The sequence below is a fragment of the Phocoena phocoena genome, chromosome 13 (assembly GCF_963924675.1).
Source record: "Phocoena phocoena chromosome 13, mPhoPho1.1, whole genome shotgun sequence".
Taxonomy (NCBI): Eukaryota; Metazoa; Chordata; class Mammalia; order Artiodactyla; family Phocoenidae; genus Phocoena; species Phocoena phocoena.
The window spans coordinates 61,378,314-61,398,854 of record NC_089231.1 but is presented as its reverse complement, the minus strand read 5'-3'; the positions used below and the strand labels follow the sequence as shown (position 1 = coordinate 61,398,854).

Sequence of the window (20,541 nt, the reverse complement as noted above, 5' to 3'; positions counted from 1 at the left end):
ATCTTCTCCAAGCGCCGCCTTCTTTTTGGGATCCAGGCTGACCAGGGCCTTCATTAGGTGGATGCCTTGCTTGCGACCGGGGAGAAACTGCTACAGCCACCATGGCTTTTAGAGCCTGTGCCCAGGTGGGACACAGGCCACTTCTGCTACTTTCAAGTGCCTGAGAAGGTCACGTGGCCAACCCCAAGGTCATGGCCAGAGAAGCAGGTTCTTCCTACAGGGGTGCCCTGCAGTCACACGGGAATGGCCAGGATATACAGTCTTGTTACAGGAAAGGAGAGGGTCTAGTTGGAAGAAGTCATATAATATATGTGTGTACCATCCCCATTTTACAAATGAGTGAAGTAAAACCAGAGTTGTTAAGTATTTTATTCAAGATCACACAGCTAGTGAGTGTCAGAGGCTTGATGAGAACTTAGGTTTATGTGACTCTGCTTCCCATTCATCTACAACCCGCCATGCCAGCACTGATGATGCTTTGGGTCCACACGTGTTTGCTGTGCCTGCATTATTATAACTATGCTGGGGGCTGGGGGCAGGGGAATGGGGAGACGTGGTCTTGGTCTGATAGAAAATACCAACATGTAAACGTTAAAGATGATATGGTGAGTTCATGCTTCCATTTAGTGCAATCATTTGAGGGTGTTTTTTGAGCACCTACTATGTACCAGATACCATATAATGATAGATGCACAGAAGTGGAGGAGAGCAAGGGTGGGTCATTGTGTATGTGGTGGGTAGGACTGAGATGAAGCCTGGCTACCTAGTTGGGGGAGGGGGGAGCTGTTTGTGGAAGCTTGACCTCAGGGGCTGCCAGGCAGGGTTTTGGAGGATGGCTTCGTTGGAGTACGTCTGTCAGAGGTGGAGCATGAGGCACAAATGAGCGTGGAAATTAAACTGAGGACAGTGAAAACGCATCAGGAAGCACTTTGCGGACAAGACCAGAAGTGTAGCTCTTACCTGGTAGTGCTGGGGAGCCTTTGAAGGATGTAACGCCTGGGGAAGATGTTGGATGTGCTTCTAGAAACGTCCTGTGGGCAGCGACACAGGCCAGAGGATGAGCCAGAAGACCCTGTAGAAAGCAATGGCAGGAGTTCAGAGGGCGATTATGAGTGTCTGAATGAGACAGTGACATTGAATATGAGAGAGGATGTGAACCAAGTGTGTTTCAGGAAATACAGTCTGGAATCACAGCTTGATGAATACTTGGACTTGGTGCGTGGGAGAAGATGGATTATGAAACGGGTCTCGTCCGGGTGGCTGAGCCCACCCCACAGCTGCTGTCTCCCCAGCTAGTGCCTGCAGCTCTCTGCTTCTCACCCGGCGGCTTCCTCCTGCCCCTTAGAAATTCGCTCCAGCACAGGCAGTGCTGGAGGGGCCTGAGGTGAAAGGTCCAGAAGCGTCAGTGAGCAGCAGAAGTCATGGGCAAGGGCTGCCGCCTCCCTGCTCAGTCTTGGGGACAACCCCAGGGCATTGCATAGGCTTCTGCAAAAGCTTCCAGGAACCCCTTATGGCAGCGACCTGTAGACAGGACACCTGTATGGGTGTCTCTCTTCTCCATCCCTCACTGGTCACAACCTCTTGTACTTACCAGAAGGGCTTCCCAAATAAACCTCCACCCTGGGTTTGCCTTCTGAACTAAGAAGCCAGTACTAAACCGTCTTAACTGATACTAAACTAAAAAGCTTGGATTCCGATTTTCTCTTTGGCATTGATTTATTCTATGAAAGCCCAAAATAGCACTATTATTATTCATAATATTATTACTTTAATCAACAATTATGATTCTTTAGAAATCCTTGGCTGACAATTTTTTGCGGGGGAGAAGGGTTAGTGTCATGTCTCAGATCCTTAGAAAGTCTGATGAAAGTAATAGACTAGCTTTCCAGAAAAATGCACATACGCACATAAAGAAAAAAAACTTTACATGCAGGTTCAGGGGATTCAAAAGTACAACACAGTCCCTGAACCCCACTTTAAAAGCCTTGTTTAGATGAAGACATCGTTGTGTTTCTTTCTCAAATTATAAAATCGGCAAATAAATGTTCATTCCCATCCCTCAATTACCCAGAAGCAGGTGGGCAGCAAGAGTTAAACTTAGGTCTCAGAATCACACATTCGTGTCTGGGTCATGGAGCTTCTGAGACCCAGAGATACCCTCTCCCTCCTTTTGCACATGGTTATGCGAGACACAGAGAAGTTAAGCAGAAGAACTGGAAATGGGAATTTTAAACTGGAATTTGTCAACATCCAGGTCTGAATGTACACCTAATAAGTTCAGTGAGATGGGAATTTATTACTACTGAATTTGTTTTGCCACCATCTGGTGAGAATTATTATATCAATAATGACAGGAAGAATATTCAAAAAAGCTCAGTAGACAGTGTTGTGTAGGCATCATCTCTTAAACTTTCCAACGCTCTGAAGTGGTTATCAGCTCCGTACCAACGAGTGGAACTGGAAACCAAGGCTTGGTACCCTGCCACCCATGGATCATCTTCACATCCGCAGCCTAGTCTAGTGGGGTGTGACTATTCGGGATCAAAATTTGCAGGGACGTGGTGACTAGGTGTCCCCTTAGGCACCAGGAGAGAAAGCTGCTGTGTTATGAGTAAGACCAACTGCATGGTTTTATCTTTAGTCCAAATAAAGTTCTGGCTGCCAGCACACACCTGTAGGATGACCAGGATTCTGACTTAGATTCTATTTAAACCTGTTGTCAGGAGATGGCCATATTTCATTATAGGACAGTAGATGGAGGTCTCATTCATTCTTGCTAAAAATGTATTAAATACTGTCTTAGTCCTTTCAAGCTACAATAACAGCACACCACATACTGGGGGGCTAAACAACAAACATTTATTCCTCATAGTTCTGGAGACTGGGAGTCCAAGATCAAGGCTCTGGCAGATTCAGTGTCTGGTGAGGGATTGCTTCCTGGTTCACAGACACCATCTGGTCACTGTGTCCTCATCTGGCAGAAAGAATGCAGGAGAGCTCTGTGGGGTCCCTTTTCTAAGGGCACTAATCCCATTCATGGGAGCTCCACCCTCGTGACCTAATCACCTCCCAAAGGCCCTCATCTTTTAATACTGTCACAGTATTAGGATCTGGGGTATTAGGATTAGGGGGGTTAGGATTTCAGCAGCTGAATTTTGAGAGGACACAAACATTCAGTCCATAACAAGTGTCTATAACTCCCACACAATCGAAAGAAAAGTTAGATATTACATCTGAGGCTTTTACATCCATGTGATATTATATAATCGGTTTCATTAAACTTTACTCATGCAATTGATCAAATTTGCTGTTTTCTTTGATCTGCCAAAATATCTTGGGTATACTCGAAACTCAGAGTAAAAGCTATAGATTAATATATGCATACATGTGTGTATGGTCTGTGTGTATGTGTGTGTATGAGAGTATATGTGTGTGTATTGTGTGTGTGTATAATAAAAGTAGGTGATTTCCATTTGTGAGTCTGCTGAGAGTTTTACCTAGGACTTTGACTTCCAACTTGGAAAGGCAACTTTTTTTATTTAAGCACAATGATATCATTTAATAAGTATTTGGTGAACAGATCTATTTTTCTTCTAGAAAAAAAAGATGTAATCCTTCATCCTTTTTCCTTCAAAATATTTCTGGGAGAAAAGATTTTCTGACTTGTAATCTCCATCTTCACTAAGTCAGGTCCCTAGGACTTAATATAAACAGTCTTTGACCGAATGAGTGGTAAAGATCAGGTCCTACAGAGAATTTATGAACTGAAACCCAGAATTCCCAGGTGGTAACCTTGGCACCTTGTTCTATACAAAATGCAAGGTACCGGCCGGAACGTTTTAGATTTCATTAATGACACGAGCAAATGAACTGTGTAATAGATCACTGAAAGCTTTCAAGTCTTGGTGCAGACAGCACGATGAATAATAGGAAATTCACGCTGTTTGATAGGGAGATAAAATTTGGGTGTTGAGTCTACAGAATGGAATGTTTTGGAGAATAGTGCTAACAGATACTCTCAAACCTTGGTTCAGATTTCTCATTTGCTCTGCATCGTGAGAGTCTGAAATTAGCTCTTAATATAGCTTTAGCTGCTATAAAATGTCTTTCCCACAGCCCAGCCAGTCAAACACCTTAGCTAGGGACTGAGACATCCTTGCTTGGATAAAGCAACAGTTTGTATCAGGCATATTTCATAGGAACTGTTTGGGTTTCCCATCAGAATCCTTGGAAACCTGTCATCCACAGTGAACAAAGTGGAAACAGTTCCTCCTGGCTCTTCTTTTTTTTTTTTTTTTTTTTTTTTTGTGTGGTACGTGGAGGGCCTCTTACTGTTGTGGCCTCTCCCGTTGCGGAGCACAGGCTCCAGACATGCAGGCTCAGCGGCCATGGCTCACAGGCCCAACCGCTCCGTGGCATGTGGGATCTTCCCGGACCGGGGCACGAACCCATGTCCCCTGCATCGGCAGGCGGACTCTCAACCACTGCGCCACCAGGGAAGCCCCCTCCTGCCTCTTCTTATGCCCTAATCTATTTCTACAAGCTCACAGCCACACAAACCTCTCTAAACATATACAAAATACTGGCAGTAGCTAACAGTGAACATTCACAGGGTTAAGTAACTTCTTTACACAGGACTAAATGACAGTTAAATCTTCCTGATTGTAGAGCCTGTGCCTCCTCTTGTTGCTAACCTCTGCGGACGTTGTGAAGGTCTGATTACATACCAGGGGCAATCCTGTTGCCTCAGTTTATCCTATCCCTCAGTGCTGGGGGAGCTTGGGAAGCTGGGTCAGGCAGGACACCCCCACACACACCAGACTCTCTCCTATACCCACTGACTTACCCAGACAGAGACTCCTTCTTACCTCTGAGAGGTTCTGATGTCTGTTCCCTCCTTACACACCCTCCCTGTGGTCACTACTGAGGTTTAGGTCCATCTCACTCTTCCTGGGGATTGTGAGATGGCCTGGTGGCCTGTCATCCACAGAGCAAATGGAAATGCTGGTCAATGAACAAGACAGCAGCCCGGGGACCGTAAACACCAGATAAGAAAAGGCGGAGCAGCCTAGGGGACCCTCACGCGGCTGTCGCTGACCCGCCTGCCGCAAAGAGAGGGAAGGTTGTTTCACTTGGTCCTCTCGGGAAATGGGTGTGTTTGAAATCTCTGCTCTCGGCTCTGACCGGCGAAATATATTGACTTAGGAATCCAGGCAGATCACTGGCTTCCATCCTGGAGTGAGTGTTGTTTCGGTGAATGTGCTGGTGTCTTGTGTTGGGATGCTGATGGACCTACACTGTGTTCTGGGGGGTGCAGGTCCCTGTCCTTAGAAATCTGAGCCGAGCGCTGGCTTTGCCCCAAGTGCGGGTGGACGCCAGCACGTTCCAGAAAACAGGTGTGTAAGTTCTGAAGGAAAATGATGCTGAGATAGGGATGCTGTTCCGTTTGACTCTTCTCTGTCTCTGGGATTCCTGGGCTGAGTGGCTAAGTGGTTAGCGTTTGTCCCCTCACTTCCCCCTGTACCCCAGGAAGGCTGTGTATCCTTATCCACACATAGCCTGAGTGACTTTTAGAGAAAAGAATAAAACCAAAACAAACAAAAGCAAAGCTTACTCCATTTTTTGCCGGGCGTGGGCTCAGAGGGAGTGCTGTCCCTGCCGTGGGGACCTCCTAGGTCAGGCCCCACGGTCCCCAGTCCCACTCAGGCCTGGATGCTGCACATCGTTTGACCAACAGCACCACCCCAGCCTGATTCTGTGGCGGCTCCAGGAGGGATGGAGCCGCCTCACAAGGTCATGGGCTCTCTATGCCGGACAAGCCGGGGGAGCCCCAGGCTGCTGGACACACGTTCTCTCTGGATAAACAACAGTTGGCGGAGCCCTGGGTTGGGGAGGAGGAATCAGGTAGAAGCTTGGGCCAGACTCCTTCCTCTTTTAGGGAATTTCCTGTTTATAAGGAGGGGCTGGGATTGTGGAATCCACAGACACAGGACATTAAAACACCCGTGTACCAGGAGGAAGCTGCAGGGCCTGGGACGTAGTAGGCATTTCATTGAAAGGCTCGTTCGTTCAACTGCCTGGGAGGATGACACCATCGTTCCAGCCTAAACATTAGCCCTTATGGAACATTCAGTCCCACCAAATTTATCAACTATAAAAAAATGATGATTTCTTGTACAAGTCAATAAAGGGGTATTTATTACATGCAGACCTGGTACCTAGCATTGAGGGAGACATGAAGAGGGTGGAAAGGAAGTGTAAGAAACAGCCCCATTCTGAATTGCTGACCCACTCTCAGCAGACAACCGAAAGCTCAGGGTCAACAGGGACAGCCCTTGTGTCCATCATTATCAGGGAACCAGACTATAGGGACCCAGTGTGGGCGGTTGGCTTTGTGGTGGTGAATCAAAGGAGGTCAGTATTTGCACAGGGAGTGGGGAGAGTTTGTGAGGGGTCGTGACAGGGACACGGAAGATGGTGAGCACGAACTTTGTGACCATCCTTGAGAAATCCAGCCCGTCCAGAGCAGGAGGCTCGCCTCCCGAGAGCAGGGCAGAAACACGCACTGCCCAGATTTGCAGGCATACAAACCTCAGTGGCCACGACTCACTCTAGGAGTGTTTATTTTGTTTATTTATAAAAATAACGAATCTATGTTTAGAGGAAAATTCTCCCAATAACCTAGCTCTAAACCCATAAATCAGTGATTTTGTAATAGATCTTGAACTGTTAAAACAATTTCCTAGAATTTCAAGCAAAGGGATTTGCAGAAGAAACCGTTTCCTCTCCATCCCACATTGTTAATTTTATCCCTGCTGTAAATTTTTCTCGTAGGGAAATCCCCTGGGGGAGGCAGCTTCGTGGAAATACTGTAGTGAGATGTTCAAGGACCTTTGGGACCACCTTCCTTTTCGGATGTTGATATGTCCCAGGACAATCTCTGCCATTCAGTACATTTTCAACAGTTAACATATTTACAGATGCAGCTGGTTTAAAACATGACATTTGTATCAAGTTCTTGTTAGGTTTGCTTGCCGCTGTTTCTCCTGTTTACATTGTCTCAGATTTGGGGTTTCCCCTCTATTGCCCTAGACACTTCATACTGCTGTTACTCCAGTGCCTCCCTCCATCGCATTTACTAAGGTATAATTTACAGCCAGTGAAATTCTCCCCTTTTTAGGTGTGTCATTCTATGAGTTTGACACACATATGCAGTCATGTGATCACCACCATTTCAAGATTTATAATATTTTCATCATCCTAGAAAGCCTCCTGCCCCTTTGTCCTCAGTCCCCTACCTTTGGACTCATGGACTCACAGTCTGTGGCCTTTTGTGTCTGGCTTTTTTCACTTAACGTAATGTTTTTTAGGTTCATCCATTGAGTTACAAGTATCCTTACTTTCATTGTTAATCGTATTACATTGCGTGGATCACCACAATTATCCAGGGTCCAGTTGGTAGATGTTTGGGTTGTTTTCAGCTATTGGTGATTCTGAATAAAGCTGCTCTAAACCTTTGCCTACAGGTCTTTGTGTGGACATATATTTTGATATGTCTATTGATTATGTCCTCTGCTTTTAGTCTGCCTTCAGTCAATGAATCCTAAATTACTTGAAATGCTTTCTGAAAAAACTTTGAAAACGAAATCACATTTTAACTGCACGGGAAACTATTTAGAGAGATGCTTTGGCAATTCTATTTGCAGTGTGGGCCAACACACCATAATTCATGCCTTACAAATTTATATTTTCATTTCTTGGATTTACGGAACATAGGGTGCATCTTTTGACAGGTAAAACTTCAGAGATTTTTTTCACTCCTTTGATTAATATTTTATTCCTGGAACAATTTTGATTTGTTTTACAGCTTAATATTTCTAGTTTGTTATGATGTGCTTGAGTAAAGAATCTTATCCCTCATCTGCAATCTCAAAATCGAAAACGCTCTGAAAACTTGATGTTTTAGCCTAATTTCTTGTTGGCAAAACCTGACCTGAACTGACCTGGGAGCCAAGGGGAGACCATTGCATTGAGTGTGAAGGGTCACAGGTGTGTGTGCTTGGGGCGGGATGGGGCGGGAGGGGGGCACTGCCCTCGTGCCTGCTGCCACCATTACATCATCTTGTAAGAGGCGCCTTCTTGACATCTGGAAAAGTATGAATTTTGCAGCACATTTGGCTCCGAGAGATTTGGGGAAAGGATTTATGTTATCTTCATCTGTCCTCAACACAGCTGCCCTACCTGTTTGATAGAACAGAGCTGTGCTGGAGAGTGATTTTGAAGCTTTTTTTTTTTTTACTGTAACTACACCAGTACACTTTGATGTCATGATCCGATACAACACAGATACCTACAGTTTCAAAAAACAATAGCTGCTCTTACTGCATGCAGTGTACTCCTGTTTTATTCTACTATGTTTCATGAAAAAGAAAATGCTGGTTTGTGCCACCGCCTTTATTTGATAATAAACTAGTTAGTCGTGGCCTGAAGCTGGGAGAACCCTGAGCTACACGGTGACGCTCAGCACGGTGGCAGCAAGCGGGGCTGGGGTGGGTGGGGGGGACTGGAAGTTGATTCCAGCCTCACTGGGAGTGGATCCCGCAGTGATGACAAATGCTTACATCGCATGGCCTTTGCAGACGTCACGGTGACACGTGAGGGCTGCTTTGCAGCAGAAACGTGTGCAGATTAGATTCATAATCCTCACACTTCAGATCCCGCAGAGGAGACCCCGAGACCGTGTGTCTTCCAATTATCTGGAGTAAATCACCCAGCTCCAGAGTGAGGGCTGCAGTTTACACAGGTTAGATTTTACTCGCTTCCCATGTTGCTGTCATCCGCAAGGCCTGTGCAAGCTGATTAGAGGATCACCATGGGGGTGGGTCAGTCAGGGTTTGTGGGGAGCGGGTGTGAGGCAAAGAATGTATTTCAGGAGCTAGACTGTGCACAGTTGTGGGCGCTACTGGGGAAGTGAAGGCCCTGGAGGAAAGAAGAGCTGAACCAGTCCATCTAGGAGTTCAAGTGGGACCCTGATGGGAGCTTGGGGAGAGGCCCTGGGGCAGCCCTGTCCCTGTGCAGCTCCTCTTCCGTGGAGCCGCGGTCAAGCATCAGTGCCTGGGCTCCAGAGGTCACCAGAAAACCAAGTATAACCATCTCAGCAGTTCGTATTCATTTAAATAATGCTCATTTGACATTTTAATTATTTTATTGGAATTCAATTGACGTTGACCTTCCTACCAACTCTGAACCAAAGGACTCGCTTCCCAAAAGGAATGGCATAAATGAGGTTGTCCTTTTCTAGCTTCTGAAGGTGACGGCGGTTGTGTTTATTCCTGAGTCTGCTTCGCGGCCGTACCTGAAACTCCAATGCTTTTCTTTCTTTGCTCCATCTTCATTTCCCTGCCTCCTTATTTTGAATTTTCTGAGTCAGAATGAAACTTGACAGTTGGGACGACCTCAAGAAGTCATTTTGTTGGTGAGAAACTTACAAAAGCAAAGTGGTTTGCCCATGAATATCCACACCTGCCTCACTGCATCCCTGGACTTGGATAGGAGGATGGTAATTAAATTTGATTAATGAGTCAATCAGACCAAATATAATCATGGCCATGACTGCATCAGTTGGTCATTATCTTTCCCAGGCAGATAATTGACTGTGTTTTCAAGATGTGTTCTACACGAAGAATTCTAGGCAGTGTGTCTCTTCTGACTTTTAAAAATAATACGAAATATTAAAGATATACTTTTGTATGTACCAACCAGCTTTCAAGGATCTTAAGAACCTGGGCACTACCAACACAGGTGATTGAGTCCCTGTCTCCTGACTTTCATGGAGCTCTTTATGGGTGAATCTCTAACTGGTCTATATTCTGTACATTTGCTAGTTCTTTTTTTTTGCTTAATATTATGTTTGTGAGATGCATCCATATTTATTGATGTAGATGGTCACACGTACGTTTGCACTGATTTATTGATTCATAGTATTTTATGGCTATATTCTTTCTCCTCTTGATGGTTATGTAGGTTTTTCCCAATTTCCAGCTTCCTTGACCCCCTTTCAAGAGGGATAATCTCTCTGAACAAATAGGATCAATGTGACTAACCAGATTGGAAAGGAAATGTCTGCCTGTTGAAGAGAACATGATGTTTTAAGTAGTTTAGCATGTGCTTTTCTATATGGAAAATGTAATTGAGCTGAGCCTGGAAAGTCGAGCTATGTAGGATAACATTTTATGGGGAAATGTATTCATTGATCTCGTTAATTTATTAGCATAGGGCTTCTACCCATAACCTGGTCAGCCTGGTTTCAAATGCAGAATTTATTTGAAATAAAATTTAATTTGTTGTTAAATGCTCTGTAATGCACACCGACCATCCGTTTATGGAGGCTTCCACAAATATTTACTCTGTGCTGTGCGTGGTCCCTGGACCATCTAATTTACACTGTTGACTTTAGCCAACATATATGAGAAGAAAACTCTCACCTCCACCCTGTCAGTCAAGACTTCTCTCTCAGGCACAAACCCCACGTGGCTTCCAGGGTGACCTGCCACCTCCACACAACACCTCACGCTCATGGAAACACCGCCTCTGGGCACCACTTCTCGAGACCAGTGCACGATTTCCTCTGCAGTCTCAGTTCCGTGATGATGGTAGGGCCTCATTTGCTCTGAACCCTTCAGCCGTTCTGGTTATGTGGATGCTTTGCCAGAAATCCGAGTCCAGTAGGGAGGACCTGGCCATAACCCCTATTCCTGATTTATCTCTGTGTTTAAGACACTTTCATAACCAACACTCAGTGCCCAGGGACAGTGCCTGGCACGTGCTAGAGGCTCAATAAATTTCTTTGGAGTGAATACATAAAAAATCCCACCAAATCGAGCCATTGTTCATTAGCTACAACACATATTTCTTTTTCTTGAAATGTTTTCTCCAATATATGCATTTAATAAAACTGCATATGTATTCTGAATGGCTTATAATTTCCAATTTTGAAAATTAAATTGTGTCCAAATAATTAAGATGTTACTCATCAACCCCTCGATCTTCAGCTGTTCCCCAGACCACAGTGACGTGTCCTGCCCTTTGTACTTTACCTTCCCCGAGCTAAAGTGCGGGGCTCTTTGTGGCAGACAGCAGATCTAATTCTTCAACAGTACTTTGCACAAACTATTGTCATAGGAAGGAAAGAGTAAATATTTGGAGATAACATTAATTCTGCCAGCCTGTACTCAGAGCACACACCATACCACACACACACACACACACACACAAACGTAATATGTAAACATACACATATATATATATATATATATATGTATATATATATATATATATAGTCCTCCTGGATACAGAGATTCACAAACAAGTTAGCGACATAAAGTATTAGGTGTACATAGGCATTTAGGTATCTAAAGGTGGCAGGTGGTGGACAGGCTTCGAGGTGGAGGTGTGGGAGGTGAGTCTTGACTGATGAGGACACCCTGGAAGCGTGTGTGAGAAGGGCGTTGTGGTCCAAGGGGGAAGATCGCACACTGACTCGGAGGAACAAACACCTGCCTGTCCTGGTGTATGCGGTCAGCGTAGGTGGAATTTGAGGTCCAAGGATGTCATAGCAAGAGACAAGGCAGACGGGCCTGCAATACCGAGGGCCTCGCGGGTGTGCTTGGGACTATGGACCTTTCTCGTCAGCAGGGCGGTGGGCATGCCCAACCTGTGCTTCTAAAAGTTAAGCTTGGGTGCTAATGCGGAGGCCTGCTTAGCAGAGGGGATGCCCTGAGGCAAAGTGACGAGGATGCTGTTCAATAATCCAGAAGCCAAAATAGAGGAGGGCGGGGAAGAGAAACACAGGCATGGAGACAGAATCTCCAGGTTTCCTGTGACTGATGGCAGGGCCCAGGTTCTGTCCAGGTTGCTACACTGGTGACAGCACCATCTTTCAAGGTGAGGAATAAGGGAGGAAGAGCAGATTTTGGAATAAAGATAGCATTTAGTTGTAAAAAGCTGTTGAATACTGAGTGGAGATGTCTAGTAGGAAAATGGGTCTTGGGGACATGCTTGGACTGGGTGTGCAGGTTTGTAAGTCGTCGTGCAGATGCTGAGTGGAGCCTCGGTGGTGAGTGTGTCATTCAGGTCTGCCATGTGGAGTTAGAAAAAAATAAGTGAGGACCAGACCTTGCCAACTCATCAACATTTAAGCGGGAGGCAGAGAAGAGGAGCCTGGTGGGCATAGCCCAGCCCCACACTCCCTTGGGGGATCTCCCAGCAACTTGAGCCTTTGGGGGTGTCCAGAGGGAGGTGGAGAAGTAGACAGGAGAGGGAAGGAAAGCAGGGAGAGTGGATCTGGGAGCGGATTTGTCCAGCGCAACACAGAGGCGGCATGGGATGGGGTTGGAATGGGCCATCGGGCCTTGCGGTGGGAGCAGTGATTGGGGGGAAGCTGCGGCACCAGGTAGATGCGGGGGCAAGTGCAGTGAGTGGCAGCTCCCAACAAGGGCTCTGCCGCCAGCTGTGCATTTGGTCCAGGCTTCAGCCTACCCTGGGTTGGTTTCTTCTTTGCAAGATGAAGAAATGGACTAGATCTTTTCTGGTTTCTTCCAGCTCCATGGCTGCAGTGACTTCCTGAGTGAGCGGGTGGATAGATGGGAGGAGGGCTGAGGGAGAGGAATGAGGTGTCACTGACTGCAGTTATTAGGGGCTTATTCAAAGCCAAATGTATAAAGATTAGCTACACGTTGGTATAGTTTCCCAATTGTCCATTCATTGTGATCAAACCTATAGACCAGTGAGGAGACACTGAGTCAGCATTTTCTAAAGCTTGCGCCGTGAGCACTAGCTCGGCAGAATGTAATAGGTGTTAGATAAAACTAAGAAATGGTTTGTGGTCAAATAAATGTGGGAAACGGAGGCTTAAGTAAGCTCAGAGTTACTGTTTTACCACAGAACTTCTCAAGTTCTTTACTATAATAATATTCGTTGTGATTTTCTAACACTTATTTGACCAGCAACTGTTTTTTTTCTCCTTTCATTTTGTCTTGTTTTGCTTTAATTTGCAGCATTTCTGAGGACTAACGCTCTGATTAATGTAACTCAGTAGACACTGGTCTAGACAGTGAAGGAGACTTTAGTGATAAGATGGTCCCCACAGGACATATCGGTTGGACTTTGTCCCTTGTCCACGGCCCATGTTATCGTCTTCTGAAGGCTCATTGTGTCCGCTAGGCAGTGCCATGAATGTGCTGCTTTGTTAGCTCGGGACCCGAGAGCCTCAGTTAATAGGTTGGCACCTCTGTGGCTGAATGATTCCATTCTGAGTTGGATTGCAGCCCAGTCCTGGATCCAGGAGCTGAATTCTGTCACAGCAGGTGGAGGATTGCTTTTGCAAGCTGTGTTCATTTACTCCCTTAGTGTATGTGGGCTATCTAGTGTCTCTTTGGGGACCAAGAAGCACAAAGCTGGGGCTGTAGCCTCAAAGCCACTGTTTGCAAATTGGGAGGTGCCTGCAGAGAACAGGTGGGAGGAGCCCGGTGCTGCTGGCTTTCTGTAAGAACTCTTTCCCCTCCAGTCTGCTTGGTTGGTGCTTTTCATAAAATGCCATGGTCAACTCATTTTCCACAAAGGAGCCACAATAATTTATCCCCCCAAATCCACCCGGGAAGGACCCACCAGCTCCCCTGACAGCCTCACACAGGAAACACCCCTACCCCACCCCAGCCTGGCCTTTCTCCGAGTTCTCATTCTGGTGATATTAATTCTCCTTTGCTCTGTCTGATCATGTTAGATGTACTTTAAAAGTAGACAGCAAACCTCTACATTTTTATTATGATGAAATCAATCATCAGGTTTCATCTTTACGATTCTGGATTATAAGTTTCATAAGTAATTATAAAGTTTGGATGAAGTTTTCGTAATTGACTTACTCAACCCATATGAAAGGAACTTGCCATTTTTAGAAACCTTTCACACAACCACATGTGTTTTATTTATGGAAGTAAAGGGATGTCTCATCACTTTCATGTTTCTCTGTTCAGAAGAGCTTAAAGTCATGTGGAAAATCGAAGCTTCTACAGGGGATGCCCTCTTCCAGACCATTTTTATAAAAAGCCAGTTAGACTGGTCTAAGGAATTCTTCCTAGAAGATCTTGGATTAGAAGACTCTTTACTTAATGAAGATTTAACTTTTATTTATATTATAGTAACAAATGGATGGAAATATTCTAAATGTACAACAGTAGTGGACTAGTTAAGTAAATCCTGTCTGACTGTGAGTGTGGTGAGGCTTAAAAATCTTCAGTGAGTTGTGAAAATGTGAGTGATGTATTAAATGAACAAATCATTGTCGAAATCCATAGGTAAAGTATGAGCCTAGTTTTGTTAACTCTAAGAACGCATGTCCATGCACAGAAGGAAGACTGGAAGGGAAGGCCGTGGGGATACGTACAGGAGGATGCAGTGGTCGACAGCATAAACTTTGCACTTACAGGGAGCTTGAGGATAATTCTTTTCTCTCTCTGACTCTCTGTGTGACTTTAGGGAAGTAAGTTTACCTTTTGGAGCCTTCGTTTTTTCATATGTACAAGGAGGATAAGTAATAATGCCTAAATCTTTAAGGTGATTGGTTGGACTAAATAATATGTACGAAGCTCTTAGCACAAAGCAATTGCTCAGTAAGTGGTAGATATTATTACTAATTTTTAAAAATTTTATTGAAATACAGTCGATTTACAATGTTGTGTTAGTTTCAGGTATACAGCAAAGTGATTCAGTTATATATACATATATATGTATACATATATATTCTTTTTTAGATTCTTTTCCATTATAGGTTATTACAAAATACTGAGTACAGTTCCCTGTGCTAAACAGTAGGTCCTTGTTGCTTATCTATTTTATGTACCGTAGTGTGTGTATGTTAATCCCAAATTCCTAATCTATCCCTTCCCCGCCTTTCCCCTTTGGTAACCACAAGTTTGTTTTCAATGTCTGTGAGTCTATTTCTGTTTTGTAAATAAGTTTATTTGTGTCATGTTTTTAGAGTCCACATATAAACGATATCATATGATGTTTTAGCTTACTAAAATGTTAACATGGTTATTTCTAGGTGATGGGGTCTTGCTGTTTATTATGTTTTTACCAATATATCACATATCCAATGTAAATGACTACAGTATGTATTTCATCACATGAAGTGTATATGGAAAACTATGTATCTTTATATGCATAATTTCCTATCTTCTGCTTCCTGTCCCTAAACACGTTTTCTCTCTGATACACATTGGGTCACTTTCATCTGAGTCCAGTGAGATAAAGAAGACAAACAGTGTTATCTCTTTGGGGCAGAGGAAGGACGCGGGATGTGGGGAAGGCCTCCAGTGAAAGGCAGCTGTCAGGTCCTACTGACACTGGAACCGAATCTTCTGAGTTCTCTGTTAACGATCCTTCTTGGAACAGGATGGAAAACAAACTCAAATCAGTATTCAAAATCATGAAGAGCTCCTATTCAAGGATTGCTTTAACATCTTCTCCATTTTTCCTTCTAACTTTGATTTACTTCCACGGCCCAATATCTCGTAGCTGCTTGTGTACATCTAGTATTTAACTGCTCCAGCTAGATCGCAAACACCTGTCTCTGTACTGGACACGTGGTTTATTTTATAACAAGTTAGTTCATTAGCACGTTTTAGGAGTGAGAATTGGTTTAGGGTTCTTTATACTATTTCTAAAACTCCCTGGAAGCTTTCTGAATCTTAGTAGATTACATAAGACCGGGGTTGGTGAAAAGCTTTCTGGTACCTTCTGGGCAGAAACTGAGCATTCTTTATTTTAAATCATTAAGAAGATTTAAACATACTTTATGATAGTTTAACCATAGCAACATAAAAAGAACTAAATTTCCTCTCCCCACCCCCCGCTTTTTTCCCCTCCATAGCTTAAAGGGAGCTGATGCTGGCAACGGGATCCGAGTGTTTGTGCCTGACGTCGGCATGTTCATAGCCAGTCTGACCATCTGGCTGGTCTGTAGGAACATCGTTCAGAAACCAGTGACTGAAGAAGCAGCGCAGTATAACCTGGAGTTTGAGAATGAAGAATCGGTAAATCTGACTTTGTGCCTCTTCCTTCTTTGATTTCTGGGGCCTTGACCTTGGTAGGTTGTGACAGTGTAATAGTGAGATATGCACTGTGCTTCATGCCATCCCGTGTTGGGCGGTTACTTGGCAGACCCTCGTGTGATCCTCACATGTGGGCATTCTCACCCATGCCTGGGCCACGAGGAGACAAGTTCGGAGACCGTGAGGGCTGCCCTGCGAGAGGCGTCATCCCCTAAGGGCCTGGGCTTGACCCTGTGTCTCTTCGCTGTCATCTGCCCTTAACTCAGATGGGGAACCTTTCAAATTTGTATCATAGCCTATGGTCTAGATACCTTCATTACTGCAATGCTCTTAGAGAAGTAACACCTGGTAGTTGTAAGAGAAAAAAATGAATTCTACCTTGAAGGAGGCTTCCAGTCTGTGCACCTTGCTGTCCCGAGTCAGTGTGTTAACTCCACATGCTTCCATCAAGGTATTTTTAAAGCCCTCCAGAGAAAAAAATATATGCGTTTGGAAGAGTGTAAGAATGAGTAAAATGTATGTGAATTTTTAGCTGGACCAGGGAACACGTCAGATTTCACTCTGTGGTGAATGGGAGCACGTGAGACAACTGTCACTCAGTCCCTGACCTGTTTGTTCTAATAACTGCACTTTGTTATGTGAGTCTAGGTGACATTGACTTAAAAAGTAATTGATTTGGTAATTGAAAGATGAAATTTACTGTGAAAAAAGTTCCTTAAAAGAGTATGTCTTATGTCTTTGACATAAGACACAAGTACCAAAAATTTCATTCATAAGCTTTGGCAAGAAATTAAACCTATAAAACTGAAGCTACTTGAAATTACTTATACTGAGAATGATAACCACGAAGCCATCAAAGGAAGAAATTCTCAGTTACAGCAGATGATGTACATGCTTCACAAATAAGCAGCAATTTACCTTGTGTGCTTATCAGAAATACAACAGTGAAGAAAGAGTGAATATGATTCAATTAACCTCTGCAGACTAGAAATGATGTTATCGCCTAAAATCCTTATGGGTAAAAGAGATACAATCACATTGCATATCCACATTCTACTATTTTTAAGACAAATGTTAAAAAAGGTACATGGTGTAAAAATTAATTATAGCAAGGTAATAACTACCCATCTCTTGCATTCAAGTTTGCAAACTACACAACACTTTTTGGTGTCCTGAAAATAGATAAAACTATGAAGGTGCTTTTTCTTCTGGTTGGCTTTATAATTATATGACAATTTTTAATCTCCATTTTTCATTTGAAATTTATTTTATAATATTTACAGTTTTGAAAATCAACTGGCTTAAATAATTACCCCAAATTTTCCAGGTTCAGTGAAAATAAATCCATTAACTCAAGCTCTCCAGACTGAGGGTTTTTCATTATTATTATTTATAAAGTGAGGTTGATTTTCAGTTATCCTCATATTATAGATGGAGTGTAAAGGATATTTACTGGGAATTGAGTAGACTCTAAAGTCGGACTTGGAAGCCACCTAAGGTGGCTGTGTAATGTTGGGAAAATTGTTTATTCTCTCTTTCTGCAAAGCAGAGATTGTTGTGAGGACTTAATAATAAAGGGCACCCGCTCTCCCTCTGCTCTTCTCCAGTTTGAGAGGCAGTAGAATAATCTCAAAAATTTCAAATTCAGAGTCTTGTAGAATGAAAGAAAGCTAAGTTGGAGGGTGTGTTTGAGGCCATCCCACTTGGTAAAAGAATCACCTCTGTGCCTTTAGTAACAGACAACCATGACTGAATTACAAAGCTTCCTATAAAAAGGACTTCTGGCTCCAAATTCAAACTCTCTTTTGCCATAAAACTAGGAAAACCTACACTGACCTACGGAAGATAAGGGATGTTAGGTTAAGGTGAAGATCACACATCTGGTGAAGAAGAGACACGATATCATTGACTAATTCTAAAATCATGTTTACTTCCTGATTCCCCTCAATTCTCCAAGACAGGCTTATGGTACCTCTCTCCCATTTGAAAGTTGTTTAAATATCTGTGCCCTATATATTATTGATTACATTATTTAACAATAAGGAAAAGAGGGGTAGATACTCTAAACATTATTTATTGGGGCTTTGAAAATACTAAATATCATTATTAAGAGGTTGATTTCCCTCTCGGTTAAATTTGTTTGGGTCTAATTTAGATATTAAGTTCATTCTCTTAGTACATTCCAGCCCCCAGACGGCCCAGGGGAGCAGGCTAGAGTCAATCTTCTGAGATGAATCCAGGAGAAAATACATCTTACCGGGGAACCATCTAGCTAGAGTCTGAAAAGAATAGAAATACATGGCCAGGAGAAATAAGCAAGACAAGTTGTTTTATTTTGAAGTTCCTAGCGTACTTCCTGCTACTTGTAAATCTTGGCGTTTGTGTTTTAGATTGCTTGGTTTTTAAGGATCCTTCGAATTTTTTTTTTTTTTAATTCCTGGCTTTTTTTTTTGGCTGTGTTGGGTCTTTGTTGCGGTGCACGGGCTTTCTCTAGCTGCGGCCAATGGGGGCTACTCTTTGTTGTGGTGCGCCGGTTTCTCATTGCATTGGCTTCTTGTTGTAGATCAAGGGCTCTAGGGCACGTGGGTTTCAGTAGTTGTGGCACATGGGCTCAGTAGTTGTGGCTTGTGGGCTCTAGAGTGCAGGCTCAGTAGTTGCGGCACATGGGCTTAGTTGCTCTGCGGCATGTGGGATCTTCCCAGACCAGGGATCAAACCCGTGTCCCCTGCATTAGCAGACGGATTCTTCACTGCGCCACCAGGGAAGTCCCAAGGATCCTTTGAAAGGATAGTGTTTGCTGGCGTTCCTTCTTCCTTCATTTATCTCAGTGGAGAAATGGCAGATTAATCAATCCTCTGGTGCCTGGGAGCATTCCTTTTCAAATCTAGCATGGTTTCAAAGTAGCAACTAATCCCTGGAGAAGGCTCAGGAGTCTTCCCTAATCTTCATGGACTTGTTAATGAGGCTCAAGTTTGCTGTTTCAAAGGGCATCACAAACTCAAGGATTCCCCCTAAAAATCCCCAGGGGGCATGGGTGGGAGGCTTTGCCCCTGTTCTTGAATTTTACAGAGAGCAGACCTCAGTCAAGAACCAACTCCCCAAGTGCCATAAAACGTTCTTTTCCAGCTGACGTACCTGTGGTCTTGTTTATTCATTCATTTTAATTCAGAGGCAGATCGACAAATCATAACTGGGAAAAAGATTCTGATTCTTAAGCCTTTAAAAAATGAATTGTGTTATGAAAATTAAATTGTGTAGAAAGGTTATCTGTACAGTAAAACACCAATTACATCAGTAATTTTACCAAGCTGATAGCATCTGTGTGTTTATATACTTCTAGGTCTTTCTAGCTATTTAACGAGATTTCAGGCCTTATTTTTTTTGAAACAGATAATAGTTTAATATACTATTGAACTAAATTTATGATAAATTAAATCTTTATTCAGGTAGGAATTTTAGTCTCAACTTAGTCTGCTTCAAGAGGCATCTTCTAAATAGTCTGACAAATCAAACATGAAGGATATAATGAATATTCCAGTATAAATCATTACCCATCCATTAAAAATTCAGTGTTGTAACATTTAGGTCCCGATAATGTTATTTGGAAATTCCTTCAGAACCTCAAATCTGCACCCTCCTTTCTAATACCTAACGTTCATTAGTCTACTGTAACATCTGGCCCAGAAAATGACCAGCTGGGCTGTACATCAAGCTTCAACTTTGAAGCTCAAGTTACTCTTTTCTTAAGAGCAAGAAACAAAGAATGGAAGAAATCAATCTCTTTATTGTCACCTTTTAATTAGGCATCTGCTCAGTTCCCACCTGAGATCTAGTCACCTGCTTTACATTTTCTAGATCCTGGCTTTCAAGCACAAAGACACGGTCATCCGTCTCTGTTTGTCTTTGGTTACAGAGATTATTACTGACCCTGAACCACCCGTTTTCTTTTATGAGAACCAGCTAAATTTAGCTCTTCTGACTGCTGTGCTCCCTGTAGAAATGAAGAATTCAGGGAGTGATGACAAAAGCCACAGTTCTAAGGGCGCACAGACCCTTCCTGTTGCCTAAAAGTGTCCTGAAAGGTTCAGGACCCAAATAATTACTTGTGATGAACTAAGATGCAAAGAAAATGCATGTCTTTATTATTAAAATGTCAAAAGGTTGAGCAGTGCTGTACCTACCCTGGAACCCACCACTTTCCTTTCCCATCCTCCCATCCATCTGTCTGTTCCTAACTCCAATCAGAACTTTTTTCCGGAGCCTGATCTCTGCTTGGAGCACTGTGCCAAGTCTAGGGTGGGATGAGCCTTTAATTCATTTTGAATTTATTTTTGCATATTGTGTGAGAGTAGTTTCATTCTTTTGCATGTAACTGTCCAGTTTTCTCAACACCACTTATTGAAGAGACTGTCTATTCTCCATTGTATATTCT

General features: G+C 43.4%; 1 protein-coding gene across 3 annotated transcripts in view; it reads left to right on the top strand.

Annotated features, from left to right (window-relative positions):
* The window catches only part of PIEZO2 (piezo type mechanosensitive ion channel component 2), a 330,798-nt gene that overhangs the window by 164,627 nt on the left and 145,630 nt on the right, over positions 1-20,541 (top strand). For all 3 annotated transcript variants that reach the window (XM_065889383.1, XM_065889382.1, XM_065889381.1), the window contains exon 5: positions 15,929-16,091. In XM_065889383.1, coding sequence (XP_065745455.1) covers positions 15,929-16,091 — 163 coding nt within the window. The remainder of the gene's footprint in view (positions 1-15,928; positions 16,092-20,541) is intronic.